This window comes from Rhinopithecus roxellana, chromosome 4 (genome assembly GCF_007565055.1).
Source record: "Rhinopithecus roxellana isolate Shanxi Qingling chromosome 4, ASM756505v1, whole genome shotgun sequence".
NCBI lineage: Eukaryota > Metazoa > Chordata > Mammalia > Primates > Cercopithecidae > Rhinopithecus > Rhinopithecus roxellana.
In genome coordinates this window covers 47,565,145-47,586,983 of record NC_044552.1, presented here as the reverse complement: position 1 = coordinate 47,586,983, position 21,839 = coordinate 47,565,145, and the positions used below count along the sequence as shown (strand labels likewise).

Below are 21,839 nucleotides of genomic sequence, written 5' to 3'. Positions count from 1 at the left end.
AAACATAGTTTGAGATTCTGAGTCATTATCCTGAAGGGCACTATATAAGTATACCAATGATTGGACAGTTAATCATAATACATGGAAACAGAATAAAGGCACATATTAAAATAGCACTTAAGAAAAAAATTACAGAGTATGAAAAATAACTTTGAAAGATATAGAGGCTGCAGGAGACAAATCCTCCAGACTCTGGTCTAAGGCCTAGCATACAGGATACTCCTGTGTTACTGTATATATGAGTAAATTAGAGAACAGCAAACAAATTAATGATCATTTTCTCTAAAATCTCCTCATAGCTAAAAACTCAAACTGCCTTTTCCACAGAATATACATATAGACAATTTCCATACTGGCAGTTTACATATAACAATAATAAATATTTAAAAATCAATTACACATAATCAAATAAATTATAAGATTCACCCAAATCACTGAGGAAAAACTTAGAAAGTCTCCATAATTTTGCAAAAAGGTAAAATTTATCAAATATGTAAACAGAAACTTGGCAACAAAGTGTTAAAGATAGAATTTGGCATTATAATTCAATTTCATTTCCATACCACTTTCTAAGTTATAACTTCTAGGACTAATAGCTTTGGATATGTTTTACTACTTAGTGGGGATGGGGGGGGGTGGGGGTGTACAAAAACTGCTACCTTTTAAATTCCAGGAACTTGTAAATAAAGATTCAAGGAAACGTTTTATTTTCCCTCTTATATAGTTTTCAGGACAAAAGGGTAATAATAATGTTCTATTAAATTGTCTTAACCTCTGATCTTGGTTTTAAATTAATTTCAGGGGTATATATCAGAGCAGATCTAGGTAAATCTGATAATTTTCTAAAGTGCCACCAAAAATATACAAAGAATTTAAAAAGATAATTACTAAGGAGTATATACTCCCCTAAGATTTAAATTGTTTTCCACAAATAAACTGAAATATCCTTTACTAGTAAAAAGTTAATTTGCTAAGCTTTTAAATTAGCATGCCATCTACTGCACGCCTAAGAAAAGGGCATAACTAACAAGAACAATTATTTCACAGACTGAGAAGAGGAACTGTTTTGATATTGTCTAAGTTCCTTATCTGTCAATGTTAACAAAATACTTATGAAGCGAGACTTTCCCCCTAATCTAACCGATAGCACACAAGCATGAAGAGAAGTTTAAAATAAAATAAAATAACCTCTGAGGCAAAGTTTACCAGAAGAGTTTAGTAAAAGTACCAAAATAGCTGAACTTCAATCTGAGTGGGAAGAAAAAAATTACAGGCTTGACAAACAACCTCTACTTATTACAAGCCTGCACCCTTTACTTTCTTACCTCATTCACCACTCACAAAAAGCTGGGAGTTATAATGCCTGCAAAGTACAGCATACTAACTCTACTCTCATATGCAGAGCTCCTGAGAGAAATTTTTCAACGTATTAAAAAAGGTCCTTAATGTGGATAGAGTACTTTGCAGACCATAACAATATGATACTGTTTGTACCTTCATGACTAAGCCGGTTCAAACTTAATAAATCCAATATAATGGTCCTTAAATGGCAGTGTCTTTACCACAATTTGTATAAAAGCCTAACATTAACATATTCACAGTGGAGGCCTTCTAAATGAAGGGGAATGGTCACCTTCTGCACAATCAATAACAGGACCCTGAACAGCTGGGAATAACAATTCTTCTCCAAAACAGTCCCTATTAATTTGTTATAATGATCAATTTATCAATATGTGGCATCTTGCAGGGTGCTAGTCAAACCCCCAAAACAACAGTGTGGATTTGATTATTATTAGAAACACCAGTGACCACTCTGAAACAGAACCACAAACTTTTAGCGGAACCACAAACTTTTGACACTGCAGAGTTTCATATTTCCATGAATTACCTGAACCAACTGAAAGCCATTGCAGACAGTGTCCAGTATTCCTGCCTGGGTCCCTGTTTTTCTGGGTGCTGCTTTCTTTCTTGCTGGTATGAATTTCAGGGAGTACTTCTTATATAGCATTTCACTCTCCTGGGCAGAAAGAGGAGCCTCCACTTCCTCTTTAGATGCAATATTACATTCTCCTGAATCATATTGTGTCAAAAGTGTCACATTTTCTACTACGTTGATGCTACCACAATCTACATCACTCTCCCCTAGATCTGTGTGAGAGAGATCTAAATCTTGAGGGGAATCCTTCAAGAGTTCCCTACTTTGTGCTGTGATCTGGGATTCTCCTGGTCCATATGTTTTGTGCTCTTCTGCAAGGTTAAAAATATGTTCATTTTCTCTATTTCTTGGCATAATTAATGGGTCGCACTTCACAGGGCTCTCTTTCAAATTATTCCGCAGGCAACAATTTTCATCGTGGATTTCCCTTTGACCATTTACATGTTTTGCTTCCTCTAGTAGAGAAACATCATGTAAAATCATTTTGAAATTTTCATCAGGGTGGGCACTTTGACATGAAAGCAGTGGGATTTTCTGTTCGCTAATGGAATTAACAGAAAAAAATGGTCTGTACTGGTCTGTTACATGAATATCTTCAGCAGAAGACAAACTTCTAATTTGTGACTGGTCTCCAGTTAAAATGCCCTGTTTTTCTTCCCTCTCTGCTGGAGGGCTACATAAACCAGAGTCATCCTCCTCCGAAGTGAGAGAATTAGTACCCCATCTGCACTTGCTGGCCTTGGTAACAGCATCTGACATATCAGTAGGTTCAACAAAAGAGCTTTCACTTTTGTTTGCATAATCCATAAAATTGGTCGGGACAAACATTCGCCACGACCGTCTATGCTCTTTCTTTTCTGCATGAGATTTGGCTTTAGGTAATCCTGTGGTTCGAATGATATCACTATTTAGTTTGAGTGCATCAAAGATCATCTTTTCATCTAGTTTGTTAGCTTCCCGACCTCTCAGCTCAAATACACTGGAAGAAGTAAGGGCACCATTAGAGCATAAAGAACTAACATCCAGTGTTCTGTGACTGTAGGGTAAAGTTCGATCTGTAAAATGCCTGGAAGATAGACTACCTTTTGAACCAGAGTCTATCTGTTCATTTAGTCTAACAGTATCATAGATTGACCGCTGTGGGACATAACAGTCTTCGATATTTAGGTCCTCCTCTTCTTCACCCTTCCCTACACATGGGGGATTCTGACGTAAACAGTCTGGTCTGCTGAGTGGCTTCCCCATTTTGCAGATAGTTAAAACAAATATTGCAGCTCTTGACACAGACAATAAGAAATAAGATAAAGCATCTTTCAAGAAAGTATACTTCTGAACAGAGCTATGAAGTGTCTTCAGCATAAAGACACATGCTCAAATAATATATGTCATAATATATGAGGTGTTTAAGGTCATCAGCAGTGCGTCAGTAAAAATGCAATTATCCTTTTACCTGGTTGACTTTAGGATGATTCTAAACAATAAAGTGCATCAATAACAGAGAACAAAAAAATCTCCTTTGTCCACCTTTCCCAGCTCCCAAAGTTCCCGTTCACACACTCCAAAACACAGAAAATAAACAAACACACACTTAACAGTGGCTCAAACACTCAGAACATTCCATTGTCAGTCCATTTCCCTTTTTAGTCTGATATTTCCAGATTAAAATTTCCAAATGAGCAAGCATTTTAACAGGCTGAATGTTAATTTCGGCAGAGCTCTGGTTAACTGTAATCCACTTAAAGATGGCTTGCAGAACTCCACCATTCTAGTAAATAAACCATGCTCCAGAAATTTAAAAGACAAACACAGGGACCTGGTATTGTTCACATCAAGGCAAAGAACAAATCTTCAGAGAAAAATAAGTCTAACGTTATGAGAAAGTTACATTTTTCTTTTACTTTTTTTTTTTTTTTTTGAGGGGGGAGTAGCTATAAATAAACTTGATTGAAAAGGCAGGTTTTCTTCCTGTTTTAAGCTTCTTCAATGCTATTCAGAACTACTCAAAGGTAGAAAAAAAACACCAGACATTTAGACACCCAGGGCAGTACAATCCAGCAACCGTTTAAAGTAAACAGAAAGTATGGTGTACTATTAAGCTTCAAAAAAAAAAAAAAAAAAAAAAAGCCATTTCCAAAGATTCTTATCTGGTCCTCCTTAGGAAGGCTTATTCCACCTGAGGCAATTGCAGCAACGAAGAGCTCCGCGGCTTCCTCTAAGGCACAGGCAGCGTAATTCACATTCAGCAGAAAACCCAGGGACTACACTAGCTTTTGAAACTGAACCAACTTCTGTGGCCACAGTGTGGCCTTCATTTCAGCTGGGGCTAGAGAGAGACGGCGGCGGTGGAGGCAGGAGAAAGAGAACTCCGCAAGGGAGCTCCGGCGCTGTCCGCGGCTCTTCAGGGCAGCACGGTGCCGGGCAGGCATCCTCTCCAGCCAGGGCTCTTGCAGCAACGCCCTCTCTCTTCAGACACCATCTGCTGCGTCCCTGGGCCTGCCGGGCGTTCCGGAGCCGCAGCTCTCTACCACTTCGGTGCTACGCCCTCCTTGTGACTTAACTTCGCAGTCATCTTTCCTCTGACTCTTCGCTTCTTCCCGGGAGTCGGCGAGCGGTTTCAGTGGGAGGTACCTCGAAGCCGAGAGGCTGCAATGCAACAGCTTGTGGTGACATCAGCGCAAAGCAGGCCGAGTCTGGCGACTGGGGAGAGGGGCAGCTCGGGTTCAAAGACCGCGGAAACCCGGCCGACTACTTCAAAATGGGAAGGGATCCCTAGTACTTGCGGAGGCAGAACCTGGCACCGGGAGATCCGCAAAGAAATTATTTTGTGAAAGTCCGGAGACCGCACTCATTTGAATGCTAAATGGGAAAAGGGGGGCTACATAGGTCCCTGTCCTTCAGTTGAAACCACACTTTTACACTGAAGAATCTGATGCTTCAGCAGCATCTGCGATGCAAAGCGCAGATCACTTTGAAGTTGAGAGTGTTTTGCCATTCCTTTTTGAAGCCCAAGTTCAAATCTAACTGTTCTCCAGAGTAAAGTATTCCTACCAGTGAGGGGCTCTCAGCACTGCTGACATGAATATTAGTAGTTACTAATTACCATACAGTACTCTTGAGGTTAACATAAGGCCCAAGAGTGGTACTCACTGACTCCAGATATTTATTTTAATCACCTCCACAGATTTTTATCTACTGAACACCCTTTTAAAAATACTGTTTGAAAATAAATTCAGCAAGCCAACTCTTAGTCTTTGTAGGAAAATTAATAGTTTTATTTAAATAAAATCTAAACATTCTCTATTTTACAAAATAAGAAACATCGTCAGAGTATCAGAGGTACAAATGAAGTGGTCTTTCTTCAGTCTCACAAAATAATCATTTGAACATGAACAAAACTGTGCTCACTCCAAATGAAGAAGGCAGTTCTAGTAAAGACTTTCTACTTTCTTTGTTAATTTTACAGAAAAGATGTGGAGGAAATTTTTGTGCCTTTAATGAGAAAACATTATCTCAATATTCATTCTATAAACCTGAGTTTAATCTTTAAAAAAAAAAAAAAACCTTTTCATAATGAAAACTCTATCAGTAACTCATCCATTCAACAACTATTAGATTATTAGATGCAACTCAGTATGTGGCCATCATTGACTATATATATGACTATCTATAAAGAAAAAGAGAGAATTAAAAATATCCATCAACATCACAATATCAGTGGCAATTTTTCATGTTCAAGACGTGAAATATTTCAACAAGCACCTGATTCTGTGGTGTTCAAGCACACAGGCTGTAATAAGGCACTGATAAGAGAAAGAAAAATGGTCTCATAGTTACCAGGCTCGAACAGTGGATTGGACACTAGGCTGGGAAATAGTAGAGACCAAGAGTCTTACTCCCAACTGCAGCTCTCTTGATATGTAAGCCTAGAAAACTACTTATTCATGGCAATATGAGTAATAAAGTTTCTTTGAAATCTGTATGAGTGCCTTTCTCTAAACACTCTAAGATCCTTACAGAACTTTTTATAATAAAGAATGGCTCTAATTCAGTCCACCTTAGACTCTAACTCTGAATCATCAAGCACAATATTATTCTAGGCTTACGAAAAGCTGAGAGGAGTAACACATAACCTCACATTTGAGGTGGGTAGTACATTTTGAAACTGCACAGATAATTCATTCATAAATTAAATGATTCAAAAACATAGTGCTCACTGTCTGCCAAACAACATGGTAAGCACTGGAAAAATGATGTTGTGAAGACATAGCCACCACTGTCCTTACACCACTTACACTAGAGTGGGAATGTGAATGAGAAAATGGCCATGACACAGTTTGGAAGTAAACAGTGCTATGGGAAAATATTCCCTAGTTAATTATGTTCAAGTATATACCATTTATTTAACAACTAAATTCCTTTTTTATTGAACTGATTTTTATATTGATTAAAATTTGTGACAATAATTTACATATATCTTTGTTACTTGAAATCACATTCCAAAGTCTTACCTGGATGACATGTAAGAGCTGATATACAGAGCAGAACCGGACTGGTCTATTTTTCCCCAAAAATTTGGTTTAGACAGCTACTATAAATGTGATAGTCTCTAATGTTAATAAAATCAAGGTATATTAAACCATGTTAAATATTAATCATGACATCTAGATCCCTCACATTTTCTTTTTTTCTGAGACAGGGTCTTGCTCTGTCGCCCAGGCTGAAATGCAGTGGCGTGATCATAGTTCACTGCAGCCTTGACCCCTTGGGCTCACGTGATCCTCCTGTCTCAGCCTCCCAGGTACAGGTGTGGACCACTACACCTGGCTAATTTAAAAAAATTTTTTGTGGAGATGGGGTCTCACTCTGTTGCCCAGGATTGTCCTGAACAGCTGGGCTCAAGCAGTCCTCCTGCCTTGGTCTCCCAAAGTGCTGGGATTACAGGCATGAGCCACTGTGCCCAGCCCCCTCACATTTTCATAATGAGAGAAATACATAATAAGGTAAGTAAAGCTTTCCTGAAAAATAGCAAACACTATTATTTCATAATACAGAAATCATAATGCTGTTTTCAAACTGCAGCTTTACTTACTTTATGTAGCCTACTAGATATAATCCAGCTAAACTATCTACTAAAGCAGATGATTTCAGAAAAGTACATACCACTAACTGAATTACAAGCAAAACAGTAACATTTTCTCATTTTATATCCCTAAAGTTTAATTAAATCTTTTTTTTTTTTTTTTTTTTTTTTGAGACGGAGTCTCGCTCTGTCACCCAGGCTGGAGTGCAGTGGCCAGATCTCAGCTCACTACAAGCTCCGCCTCCCGGGTTCACGCCATTCTCCTGCCTCAGCCTCCCGAGTAGCTGGGACTACAGGCGCCCGCCATCTCGCCCGGCTAATTTTTTGTATTTTTTTAGTAGAGACGGGGTTTCACCGTGTTAGCCAGGATGGTCTCGATCTCCTGACCTCGTGATCCACCCGTCTCGGCCTCCCAAAGTGCTGGGATTACAGGCTTGAGCCACCGCGCCCGGCCTAATTAAATCTTTTAAAAGGAAAGTCCCTGAACAATCTTCCCACTAAGTGCAACAATGTACATCATAGAAAAGTTTTATCATTCACATTTATTATTATTTATATATTATTTACTCATAGAAAAGAGCAATTTTATCAGCCGAAACATGGAGGTTTTAGGGTTGAAGGATTGGAGGTATTAAGTTCAATGCACAGTAAGTGACAAATATCTATGTAAGTAAATGCACTATTATCCATGAAATAACTCTTGGCCTGATAGCTCTTGAAATTAGGATTAGAAGTCAAACAAGGGATATGCGTTTTGTGCTGCAAGTACAAAAAAACAGGCATTAAGAGCAACAATTGTTCTTTCTAAAACAAATATGCCATTAGCTAATGAAAACTGAAAGCATACTATATTTTGAGTTTTCAAACTATTAAATTTCTTCACATAAATGGCTAAAGGTTTCCAAAGATATACATCATATGAATATGCAATAACTACTTATTTCCTGGGAATATAGTTTATATTTAGAGGAAAGTAGAATGTTCTGACCCTAAAGTAAACCAATTTAAAAACAAGAGTTCACGGACTGATCTTGACGGGAGTTTATCTTGATGTGAACCTTAGTTAATATCTTTAATGAGCACTTGCCGTTCTTCCTTAAGTTACGACAATACTAAGACAATGCCTTTCCCATATCTTCAATGAGGTTTTCTGGTAACAGTGAAAAAAAATTCTATGTAACAGAAGATGATTCTATATATAAATCTTATTAATTGAAATATATACATATTTCACATATTTTATTTATATATATATATATAGTCAAAAAGTTCATTTAAAGAAAAGCTATCTAGCAAGCAGAAGCAACTAACATGTTAATGGCCCTATTCAATTTTCTTCAGAGAAACAAAAAACAAACAAAATCTGGAAATACTTTTCATATTAAAATATTGACAAAAGAAACAAAGCTTGAAATGAAGATAACTGGAGATATGTGAGAACAGGATCTGTGAGCACAGACATTTTCTTGTTGTATCCAGTTCTTGAGCAGCTCCAGTTATTAATGAATGATTAGAGACCTAGATAAACATTTACCAGTCAAATGGTCCTTTCAAGAAACCAGTGTATAATTTCATAACAAGGCAAATTCTTCTCTCTCTCTCTCGCACACACCTTTAGGCAACTTTCCATATTAATAAAATACATTACAAAGGTCTCCTTTTATCAAAGGAGGGCCTATAATAATGACAGTAGATCCCACAGTTTGGCTCTTTTGTTGGATCACTCTAAAATGGTGATACAGGTTTATCAAGGTAAAAGCAAAACAAAATAACAAATACCAAAAAATCCGACATTATAAAATCTCTGGCTGGAACTGCCTTCAGAACAACCAACTTTAATTCCTCAATCTTAAATGAAGGAATAAAAGTTAAGAGGAGCTCTGTGACATAAAGGGTCGTAGTATTAGCAGGCAAAACTGAAAAGAGAACCCATGTTGCAAAGTTCCCTTTTGACAGTCCTTTCTGAGAAGTATGGTATATTCCTTGTATTATGTGAAAAAGAAGGCATCCACCTGTCATGCCTAATTTGTGTGAATAAGAATATGAGGTGTTAATAATACTACACAGCAGATCAGCTCCACCTCTTCATAGCTAGGTGTGGTCTCTGCCTCAGTAGGGCTTCTCTCTTGACCAGCATATGCAGTATTTTCTTCCTAAAACTGTTAAATGCCACTTTGCTGTATGTTTATTAAATAATGTGACCTTCCTATAAAAGTCATGCATCAAGTTACAGTGTCTATAGTACAAATATTTTCACCATTAAAAATACCAGAGGAAGGTAACAGGCAACCCCTTTGCTAATGTAGCTTCATTAACAAAAATCCAATCTATTAAGGAATTTTCCCTAACAAAAACCTCTTCTGCAAAACCTTTATCTAATTTCCCCATTCTTAATAAAAATGGAGAATAATTTGTCAGTGACCTCTATATAACAATATGAACACTTTAAAAGTACTATTAAAGCATTTTTTGGACAGTTTGATTTTCAATATGGTGACATCAGAGGTTATTTTTGAATCACTTGATAAACACCATAATAAGAATTTGTGCTCAAACTGCCTGTCTTCCTTAGCCCCAGGCTACTTGTCATTTTAGTTTCCCGAATATTAAAATAATGATGCCTGGGTTAAACAATGCCTTCACCTGGACCAAACAAAATTTATTACAGTATAATTAGGCATGGGTTCTGCTCTGTCTCTGGTTTCAACTTCACTTAAAAATCCTCTGCTCCATGTAATTCTATGTCCATTTGAAAATAAAAAGATGTATTCAGAGCGACTTCTACTGGAGATGTATTCATTTGTGGGGACAAAATGAATTACAATTGGGACAGCAACAGAGTGGCCAGAAATAAACTGTAAGCAGGTTCTGAGGTAAGGCATTTTTCACAATGGTCTAGATTGGGGTATCCAATCTTTTGGCTTCTCTGGGCCACACTGGAAGAAGAAGAGTTGTCTTAGGCCACCCATAAAATACACTAACAGTAATGACAGCTGATAACCTTAAAAAATGGCAAAAAAAAAAAAAAAAATCTCATAATGTTATTTAAGAAAGTTTATGAATTTATGTTGGGCCACATTCAAAGCCATCCTGGGCCACAGGTGGGCAGTGGGCCATGGGTTGGACAAGCTTGGCCCAGATAGAGGTGGGAAGTGTACAGATTTAGCTAGGACTCATTAAAGCATCAAGTTTTTTTGACTTTCATTGAAATTAAATCATTCAATATGGTGATAATGGTTACTTCATAATGATCAGAAGACCTGATTGGCTGTTCATCACATAATAGGAATTACTGGGATGCATTCCTTGTATACAGTCAGTTACATATGTCTTTGATAAATAATAATGTGGAAATATTGTTACTTAATAATGTGGTTTAGATTTGAAGATAATCTTGAGCTAGGAGTCTTCAGATAGGAGGTAGGGATAGAGGGAACACCAAAGGGGTTTCTTTCTTCTTGCCTGGAGACAAACAGAATCGCTCTGCTATTCATTCCAGCAATTTATAACAGTGTGCATAGACTTTAACTGTCATAGAGAAGTGTCAGTGGAAAATGGTACTCTAACTTACCAACAGTATAGAAAACACCTCAACCTTCAGACATGTTAGTCCAATGACTAGTATTTAGAAGTAGAAATCTTATGAACAACAGCCCTTATATATAATCAAAATAGTTTTAAAACGTCAAGCTAACTAACATAAAAGATAACACCAATCTATTTTCAAAATCTCAGAATAGTTTTCACTGAGTGAGTTGGGACATTTGGTTTAGAATAGCATTTGCTTTAAGTATTATGTTTGGGTTGGTATCTTTAACATGAATGAATGAATGTTGTCCTTGTCTTTATAAGAAAACCTCAAGTAACTATTAACAGCTATTTCTTAAATTATAGAAAGAAAAACAGAATCGGGGAAGTCTATCAAACCTGCTTTAAATCCTCTATTATGGGCCCAGTGAATATGAGGCACCCCCTGCTGAGTGACTGGGTAATAGCTTTTATTCTCAGTTCTGCTCAGAAGGCAGTTTATTTTGCATTAAGAAAAACTATTATAGGATTTTATCTGTGACGTTAGGTTAAACTAAAGCTACCAGATAGATTAATGTCAAACTAGATTGTATTTCAAAGTCAATAAGGAGGACAGACTCAGTCCTTCACTTCTTTTCTGTTTTACTTTTAGGAATTATAACTAGCTTTCACTCAATACAAATCATTCCATTTAAAAAATTTTAAAAACTTTCTAAAAATTATGTTAAAACTAATGTTTAACAAAAGTCTAAGGCCCAACCGAAACTAAATTAAGTACTGAACTGTAAACAAGTCAATTTACTACTTTAACCAAGAAAGAATCACTAAAACAATGAAATGTTTGGCTCCATCTCAGTATCAGCAGTAGTGGTGATCACTGGAACCACTACCATCAACATCATCATTATCATCATCACCCTTATCATATCACAGCACCTACATAACATCAGTTTCTAAGACTGTTTTACATGTTTATCTCACATTTCTCATAGCAGCTAGTTTTATAGAACATGTTCCTTAAGTGGGTGTTCTTGGTATTTTGGATTAAAATGAACAATGGCTGGCTATTCAGGCTGTCTAAATTAGGCTACAGCAAAGATGATAAGAAAATTCCCCAGAGAAAATACTAGATGTGAAACATGGGTGACAAATAAAGTTTACACAAAACATTGCATCATTTTCATCAAAAGAATCAGGTTCTGACACCATCTGTGTGACCTTGGACACGTCACTTAGCCTCCTTGGGCCTAGGCTTCTTTATAATAAGATGGAGAATAGTAACAGCATCTACCTCTCATGACTGTTAACAGGATTAAAGACAAATTAAAGTAGGGCTTGACACATAGTAAGCCCATAATAAATTAATTTATTGATTATTGTAATTACTATTTTTAAAGAATACACACACACATATACAGATAAATGGAATTAGTGGTTGTGTGAGCTACCATAATCATATTCTTGTCCTTTTTAACCTATGGCACTGGAATATACTAAATGCAGAGTATTTGTCTACTTGAAATTTTTTTTTTTTAAGTCACTGGGTTTCAAGATACTGAAAGTATGCCATGATGTTCTTTATTGCTGAATTTCAATAAAATCAATCAACTCTTTCCAAATAATCTGAAAGCAAACAAACACAGCATGCTAAATGGTTTATTTTAGGAGAAATTATCACTCTATATTTCTTCACAATCAAGACAATCATTGTAGCTATTAATGGTAATGTTTGGGGTTTTCAGTTTGCAAAACACTTTCAGTGCAATGGTGAGAAAGCTCCTCCTATCTCTTGCTTTTTCTTACTTTCAATTCTCCACATGAAGAGCCACATTTTTCACTGTACTTGGGAAGACCAAAGGGGAGGCACCCACAAGTAGCAGCACCAGTACTATTACTTTTGTTCACTGTCTTACAAGTAGTTAGAAGCAGCAAAGAGAAATGAAGGTCTTTTTTTTCTAAACAAATGCACAGGAAACCGAAAGAAATCATGTTTCACAATTTAACCACTTAATGTGGTTAAATTTCATTAGTATAAACACTGCTTGATTACTGTCATTTAATCTTTAAGGTGCTGACAGGGTTCTACAGAGAATTCCAAACTTACTGACAAAGGAAGAGTTGCTCCCAAGATCTCTCCCAGTCTTTGATGAAGCAATTGCCACAGAACTATGCTTTTCTAATAGAGGATTCTCTCATATGAAATCTTATTTTGCAAATCAGAAATATAAAATTTTGACAGATCAATGAAGGAGGTCAAGTCAACAATAAGAATGTTTCTTTCACCTTCAAGAATCAAGAACTAAATACAGAATCACAGACTTGTGAGCCCTGAAGGAACTAGGCTTCAAAGGTGTTTAATAAACTGCAAATAATCATAATAGTAATAACAATACAAATAAAAAGAAGGTATTTTTCAAGATTCAGTCATCTAAATAATGTTATCAAAGACAAGCAAATGAAAGAGTATGTCAAATATAACTGCATAGAATTTGGAAGTCCATTTGATTCATATTCATTTCTCAAAGAAAATAATTTATGGTTTTATAAACTGTTATTTGGTCTTAGTTTATTCTTTATACACTAATGGTGCAATATATCTTTGCCAGTAAAACACATCTCATAAATATAACAGGAGCTGTGAAACCTTAAAGGTTTATATCATCCCATATAGAAAATCGCTTGCTATTTAGGACCCTTTGTTTCCAGGGATGAACCTATCTTTCCCCTATACAGATGTGACTTCTGTTCTCACTATCATAAATAAGGCCAAATCCAAAGTCATGGAAACTGGCCCACCATTTTTATTAAATGTTTCATTCATTAAGTGTCACTGATCACTGATGAGTGGCAGTTATTTCTTGGCACTGAGGAGCTTATATCATGCAATAAAAAAAATTCACCTCTAATCCTCTGGGGCATGAGCCTAAGATCTTTGTTTAATGAAACAGATTACAACATAGAACTCCATATTGCCTTTAAAAATATGAGCTTTTAGAAGAAAAATGTCTGTGGAAGAAATTAAATTAAGAAGGATGAGAAGACAGTTATAAAAAGAAAGGGCAGAAAAGATGGTAATTCACCATTGAAGAAAATGCTGGGAGATAAACATCTGCAGTAGAGTTCAAACCACAGCCCCAGTCACCACGGATGGCAATTGTGAATGACTTCAGAAATGGACCCTATGATGTCAAGTTTCTAGCTTGCCTGGGACTTTGCCAAGCACCCTTTGATCTGATTTTATCTCAGGCCTTATTCCACAAAGTCCCATATCACCAGTAGCCTTGCAACTGCCCCACTTGTCTGGGTGTTACTTCCATATATGCTCATTCCAGCTCAAATATTGTATGACAATCATTATTAGAAGGTTCTACGAAATAGGCAATCTCCTTTCTATACAAATTAGAAACTTCATTTACAATAAAAACACTTCGTAAAAAGTGACAGTTTCCTACCTTGAATACCTCAAGCTGCTGATTAATTGTCTCCGTTTCCATACCAACAGGACCTTGTGACTCTTCATGTTCTTCGGCTTTCTGGAGCAGAGTAGAGAATTCTTTCAATTTGCTGTAAAATGCTTCAAGACGCTTAATTGTCCCTTCAACCTGCTCTTCTCTGGCTTGGGCTCGGTCCAGTAACTTGTTGCATTGTTTGCTTAAGGCCTCCAAGTCCCTTTTGATTCCAATAAGGTCAGGAGAGGTTTCTTCTGTGGCTAACATCATCTTGCAGGTTTTATTGGCATTGTCGTTGCTTGCTATGAGGGCTCCTAGTTTCTTTAGAAAGGCTTTAATAGTTTCCTTTTGCTTTTGCAATGTTTCTGCATCTCTCCCCACTGGAGCCATGCTATCCAGTTCATCATCAAACTCTGCAAACTGAGAAAACATTTCTCGAATGGTATTCTGGAAATGCCCAATGCCCTGAAGCTTGGTTTCTAAGAAAGAACACTTTTCATCAACCTGCTGACTTAGTGCACTATGCTCTTGAGCTATGGTTTCCACTTGTAATAAAACATCAGAGGTTCCCTTTGAGTCTGAGGCCTCTACCACAAGGTCCTGTGCAAGTCTTTTAGCCAAATCTACCTGATGCTTCAAGGCCTGAAGTGATTTCTGCTGAGTCTGCAACATGGTCAGGTATTTGTTACTGTAAGCCTGGGGTCCCAGGGAATCATGGATATCTAGCTGCTCCTTTGCACAGTGAAGCTGCCTTTTAGATTCTTTGGAAACTTCTTGAAATTCTTTAAACTTCTGAGCCATGTTCTCTAGAGAGAATTTCTTACTGTGAAGTTGTTCAGTGACCATGTCCACCTTCTGGATCAGTGACTTATTCTCATCTGTAACAACTTCTTTATCTATCTCACAGACACTGAGCAAGCTATTGGCTGTGTTGTTCAGTAATTCTACCATACCAAAGTGTTGGTCCATTTCCTTCTGCAGAGACTTTAACTTGGCAATAGAATTCTCTCCTTCAGCAGGATCCAAGCAAAATTTTATTTCCTCCAGGTTGTTTTGGCATTTGTCTATCCATGGCCAGAGAGTCTCTACTTGCTCTTTATACTTAAGGGCTTTTTCCAATGAATCTTTTAACTTGTTTTCTCTTTCTTTCACCTCCTTTTTAAATGTATCCCAATTGGTTTTAATTGTATTAAGCTGTAACTGTAAGGCTGCCTTCTCAGACCCTTGGGTTTTTAATAACAGATTTTCACCTTCTGCAATAGTTTTTTCATAAATATGAGACTGAGCAGTCAAAGTTTTACTAAAGTCTTTATGATCTTTAATTAATGACTCCAAGACATTGAGTTTGGCGGATATTGGATGAGACTTGTTTTGCTCTTCTTTCTTTGTATCTAGCCAAGCCTGAAAATCTCTAGACATTTGCTGAAATTGATGAGAGCTTGCACAGGCTGACTGAAGGTGCTGGACATGACTCTCTAGAAATAAAATTACAAGATATGTTTATTTTACATCAAAATGTTAATTTAATCTATGAAAAGCCAAAATAAAAATCTCTGAATATATAGAATTGTAGAAAAGCAAGGGCTTTTAGCATTGACTATAAGAACTACAAGTGAACTTAAGACATTGACAAAGGGGAAAAGAGGTAAGAGGTAGGCACAAGAAAATACACAATCAAGAAAAGATGCAGGAGACAGATGAGAGGGGGAAACAAAGAATAAGGAAATAAGTAAAAATGCGTCAAAGTGCAGGGAGTGGCCACGCCACACATCATCTGCTGTGCTGGTGTCTTCTCTATTCTAGTATGGAGAAGTGATGATGGCCAAGTTCTCAATTATGTTGAAAAATAATCCATCTCTTATCAAATAAGACTTTTTCACATCTATGACTTTTTTTTTTTTTTTTTTTTTTTTTTTTTTTTAGGCAGAGGCTTACTCTGTCGCCCAGGCTGGAGTGTAGTGGCACGATCTCGGCTCACTGCAAGCTCCGCTTCCTGGGTTCACGCCATTCTCCTGCCTCAGTCTCCTGAGTAGCTGGGACTACAGGCGCCTGCCACCACGCCTGGCTAACTTTTTGTATTTTTAGTAGAGATGGGTTTTCACTGTGTTAGCTAGGATGGTCTCGATCTCCTGACCTTGTGATCCACCCGCCTCGGCCTCCCAAAGTGCTGGGATTACAGGTGTGAGCCACTGCGCCTGGCCATGTCTATGACTTTTACATATTATGGAGGCAACATAATGTAACACATAAAAACTACATGAGTTTGTATCTTGGTTTAACCTCTTCAGAGTTGGAAGACCCCAGGCAAATGATTAAACCTCTAAGCCTAATTTCTACCACTGTGAATTGACAATATTAATGGTAGGTGCTGTACAGATTATAGTACATGTAAAGTTCTTAGTTTAATACCTATCACATAAAAGTGTTCATACCATTAAGAATAATAATGATAATAGCTGATATTTACTGTTGTTAATATCATGTCAAACAAAGGAATAAGTCTGAAACAGTTGCTGTGATCAGTAAATCCAACCAATTAAAAAGCATAACTTGAGTATTTACTAGGTGCAAAAAACTAGAAACTTTTCAAACAGAACAAACTTAACAAAATGTGCCTTTCTTCATCAGGGCTTTCTGAATTCTAATAACTCACTGCTACCTCTGACAAATATCAACACATCTGCCACAGAATTATAGCCACAGTGAGAGAGGAAAATAGTGACAAATGCCTCTCTTGCACACATTTCTCTAGAAAAGTTTTCTATGACCGAATAGATAAAGTAACAGCAGATGACAAGATAATGCAAAGCCTTTTACTAACTATTCATGTTTTTTTTCTGGCAAAATAAGACTGTCATACAGCAAAAAACATTTACATCTTTTAAAAACCAGTTTGGGGTACCTGAGATTTTAATAGGCTTTCAGGAAGTCAATTTTGCCAACAGATTATATGTGTAGAATGACCCTAACATTACATATGCCTATGGATACAAAACTACTCTCTGACCTCCTGTATTCATCCTCCCCTTCACTGATGTTAACAGTGGGGCAGAGTCTCTTTGGGGTCCTGGATTATTGGCAACATCTTGGAAATAAGCAATACATGACATCTATTTCTGACCAGGAAATACATGTATTAAAAGTAGACAAACCTGCTTTCTGTTCAATATCCTTAAATGATTTTAAGATGCCTTCTAGCTGCCTACTAAGTTCTGCTTTCAAGTACTCTTCTTTAACCAGTGCTGACAAATCCTCACAGAGTGCTTGGGCCACTTTTATCTGATTCTTTTCCTGCTGTATTTCCTGCTTCATTTTTTGGGCTGTTTCCAACTGTTGGTTCATAGCGTCAGGGTGAGTGCTCACAGCCAGACTGCTGCTGAGTTTATTATCCAAGTCACTCAGTTTATCAGAAAGCCTTCTCAGCAGGCTTTGATACTGTGTGCTTTTAACAATGGCTTGGTCAATCCAGTCACATCTGTCACTCAGTTGCCCTGTTAGGCTATCCCATTTTTGGGTCACAGCTGCCAGTTGCTCTTTCACAATCCCATGTAAAGAAGGGTCTTCTCCAGGTCTGCTCAGAATGCCCTGACCAGCAGCTGTGAGCTGTTCATATTGAGGTTTCCGAGTGGCAAATTCTTGCAGCAGAATCTAAGGTAATAAGGGTAAATAAACACAAGTTATTATATGATTGATTGTAGAAAACGCAGATTTGGTGTCCAAACAGACAGAAATGGTAATTATTTCTCTAGTTTCTGTTTTTTAGTTATTACTTTCCTACTTTTTACTTAAAGGGCAGTACAATTATCTTAAATCCAAAAAGCTATGGTGCTTCACAGAGATATCCTGTCTAGACTAATCCCATCCCCCTAAAGGAAAAACCTGGACAAAATGAACAAAAATTCATGTGTGAATTTTCATATAAAAAGAGAAACACTGCTGTTAGACAAGTTCACACTGCACTTACACCAAATTTGTTTTTACCCATTCACGTTTTTGTCTTTGTAGGATTTTTGGAATACCCTATGGAATTTTGTATTAAAGAAAACGCACAGTGATAAAGGTGTTAGAATATATTAACTCATGATACACTGATTTACAAAGGTTTTTGTAACATAAAATTTATTGATGTTTATAGTCTTTATTATAAAGGTTTTAGCCAACAAATCATGCTGCTCAGAATGTACAGACTCAACCTGACTCATAAAATGAATGATCCAAAAAATTTCATTCTTTTAGTATCATATTTTATCTATCTTTTATACTTTTATCTATATTTTATTTATCTGTGTATCTCTGGGAGACTACCAAGAGTAAAGGCAATTATTTCTCCCCAGATATTTACTTTTATCTTTTGTTTTTATTGTCTTTGGATTATGAACAGATATGAACTCAAACATCTGACTTTTACCAAAACTTACTTGAATTTTCAGCTTATAAAACAGCCTCCCTGCTCTAAAGCCAGTACTCATCCATTAAAAAAACTAACTGAAACCACCACTGAACTTCTGCTATTACGCCTGACTATAAAAACATTAAACATTAAAAAATAAAACTCTTCTTTTGGATTTTTTTTCCCTTGTGGATTTATCTGCTTTGTAACTAGACTAATCTAACTAACACCCTGGGTTTCAGGGTTCCCTCTCTGCTTCCCTTATTCTTTGTCCTCTTCTTGTTCTCTCTGTCTCCCATTAGAACTCAACTGCATGAGTTTTACAAGTTTCATTATCTACTACCATAATCAAAATAAATAAAACCTCAAAGGAGTAATTTCTAAACAGTAAAAAGTATATACTAGCCTCTCATAAAGATATTACTTAATTGCATTAATACTTCAAAGAAGGCCCTTTTAACAGGATCTGTACCACCCACAATATGACTGCAATAATCAGGAGACTTGGCCCATTCATGGGCTTCAAGGAGGCCTCTAAGATGCCTCATAGCTTTAGTTCTCTGGGGGATTCCCCCTAACATCAGGACAGTATCTTATGGGCATCTGAAACGTTACACATATACTGCAAAGCAGTTACATAAAACACCTACTGACCAAAGTTAATATATTTATAATGAAAACATTGGTCTCAGTAACTCAAATTGCTGTGCACGAGAGACAGGTTATTAGGTAACACTCACCTGCACCTGCTGCCTTTGTGTGTTTAGCATATTTGGGTCAATTGACAAGGGCCCAAGAACACTGACCATAAGTTCTTTTTCCACAAGCCACTGTTTCAGTTGGGCCTCTACAGTCTGGAACTGGGTTAGATTATTGGAGGATTCTTCCAGTTTTTGTTGTCTATCAATTGTTAATTGATTGAGTTCTTGCCACTTAGAATCTAAAAGAAAAAAAATGAAACTGGTATTTGATTTTTTTTGCATTTAACGTGACTATGTCTATGAGGACTGTATGATATGATTCAAAATGATATATAATGGCTATAATCCCATTTTTACGACTCTTGTTACATAGTTACTTAAAGGACTAACCTAAGATTTTATAGGTCTGATGGTTGTATGTCAACTGAAGTATAGGGAAAAAAATTGTGAATATGATTTTAGAAGATATTGTAGAATATGGAATATTCATTAAAGCAGACAGGATTCTGAGATCTCTCGTTCCTTCTATAAGTCCTATAGAGTGTTTATTAAACTATGACTTACTAAAACAATGAACAATAATCCTCTTAATATAAAATCTTCACTTATCCATTCTAGGCAAATTGCTCCCACATTTGTATATCTATCCCCAATTATTCTTTCCCATTCAAATTACACATTAACAACCAGCTGCTGGAAAGTTCCAGTAGGAAGTCTCACCAATTAAACTCAACATTAAAAAATAAAACTCATTATATTCTTCTCAAAACTGGTGGACTTGTATGACTTTTAGATTTCTTTCAAAGGTTATGTCTTCTCCCATGTCATAAAGATGCAATAATTCAGTAAATGCTTTTATGAGCTTCCTAACTCTATTATATCCTTGATCATAAAACCTTAAAGCCCTCCTTTACATTCTCAATGCCATAACTCCATCTTGGCCTTCATCATATTTTTTTTAATTATTTGTATTTTTAAAATTGATATATAATAGATATGTATTTTTAGAATGCATGTGATAATTTAACACAATCCATCCAGGTGATGAGCTAACAGCATCATGTTTTACCTAGACCAGTAGTTCTCACACTTGAGCTGCATTAAGAATCACCTGGAGGCATTTTTAACACAGATTTCCAGGCTCTACCTTGAGTTTTTGATTCAGTAGGTCTGGAGTAGTATCTGAAATTCTGCACTTCTAAAAAATTCCCAGGTGATGCTGTTGCTGCTGATCCCAGGAGCACACTGGAGAACTAATGACCTAGTCTAGCAGTCTTCTAACTAGTATCCCTGCTATTAGTGTTTCTCAACTGCAAGCCACTTGTTTCTAATACCATTTCCCTAAACAATGTCACTTTTAAAACTGTCACTTCCCTGCTCAAATCCTTCAACAACTAACTCCTTGTTACCTAGACAATAAAATCTGAAGACCTTTGCCTGATATTCGAGGCCTCCCACAATCTCTGAAGGTTTGTACTCTGAGATGATCCTCTAATCTAGCCCTGATGATTTCACCCTTGTAATCCAAACAGGCTTCTGCTCACACAGGTCCTGTACCTGAGATTCTATACCTCCTCCCCATACATCCCAACCCTATCCTTCCTTTACATTCCATTGGATTTACCCTTGCTAGGAAGCCTTTTCTGTTCTCTCCATCCTCAAGACAGTATGCTCCCTGTAGTCAAGGGTTACTGATCAGAGCACTTCTTCCAGCACTTCAACACAGTCACTCAATAAATATTCACTGATGGTGTGATCAATTGATTTGAGAGATTTTTCATTTAGCATAACACACTAAAGGGATGACTTTAATAGAACACAATCACTGAAACCTTATCTAATAAATCATTCCATATGACATTTTCTGGTCAAACACAATCTCACAACAAAATAATGCCATTAAAACAATAAATCAGGAAGGAAAAATATAAAAGCTCATCAAGAAGGTTTTCTGAACTACATATTCCTCATTCCCATTCCTATTCTAAAATAGTTTTTTTTACATGATATTACTTGGGTTTGCTAATACTCTCCCCAAGTAATTCTGAGATCCTAGAAGACAGCCACTGAATTAGGGGCAAATCAATTACAACTTGATAGGAATCTCTAAAGTTGGATTAAATATATCTCTGAACATGAAGATCCCTTAGGGTAACCTTTATCAAACTAAAATATACTTAGAGATTTCTACATTTATCATAGCACACCTGACTCTAAAGGAAGGACAATATTTAGTAATGGAACAATTGAAAGTAAAATAATTATTATAATCATAGTATATACTTACATAGCACTTAATATGTGCCAGGTACTATTTGTTTGAGGCACATACAACTTAACTTATTGGGTTCTCCAAATGAAACTATGAAGTGGGGAAAATTATTACCGTTCTCTTATACTCATTTTCTTTTTTCTTCTACCCCCTTTACACTCATTTTCTACATCATGATAGTAATAAAAATTGGTAAGACAATAGGGCTTATAAAGAAAATTCTGTACCTCTGAGCAGCAGTGTATACTCCTCTGTTTACACAAGGACAGAATGTGGGTAGGAGGATAATTTTGGATAAAAAATTGGGGAAGAGCAGAAGAGAAAAAAGCATGGAGCAGGAGGGGTCCCAGAAGTAACTGCATGAAGGAGAAGGGAGCACACCTTTTCCAGATGAATGAAAGAAATATTTAAAATATAATACAGCTTGAAAATATATAAAGCATAATAAAGCACCAAAAGCTAGTAAAAAGTAAAGAAACATTA

General features: G+C 36.6%; 1 protein-coding gene across 16 annotated transcripts in view; it reads right to left on the bottom strand.

The window, feature by feature from the left end:
• The window catches only part of DST (dystonin), a 385,237-nt gene that overhangs the window by 79,037 nt on the left and 284,361 nt on the right, over positions 1 to 21,839 (bottom strand). For all 16 annotated transcript variants that reach the window (XM_010387943.2, XM_030928393.1, XM_010387944.2 and 13 more), the window contains 3 exons: positions 19,124 to 19,323; positions 17,146 to 17,641; positions 13,997 to 15,468 (listed from right to left, as the gene is read on the bottom strand). In XM_010387943.2, coding sequence (XP_010386245.2) covers positions 13,997 to 15,468; positions 17,146 to 17,641; positions 19,124 to 19,323 — 2,168 coding nt within the window. The remainder of the gene's footprint in view (positions 1 to 13,996; positions 15,469 to 17,145; positions 17,642 to 19,123; positions 19,324 to 21,839) is intronic.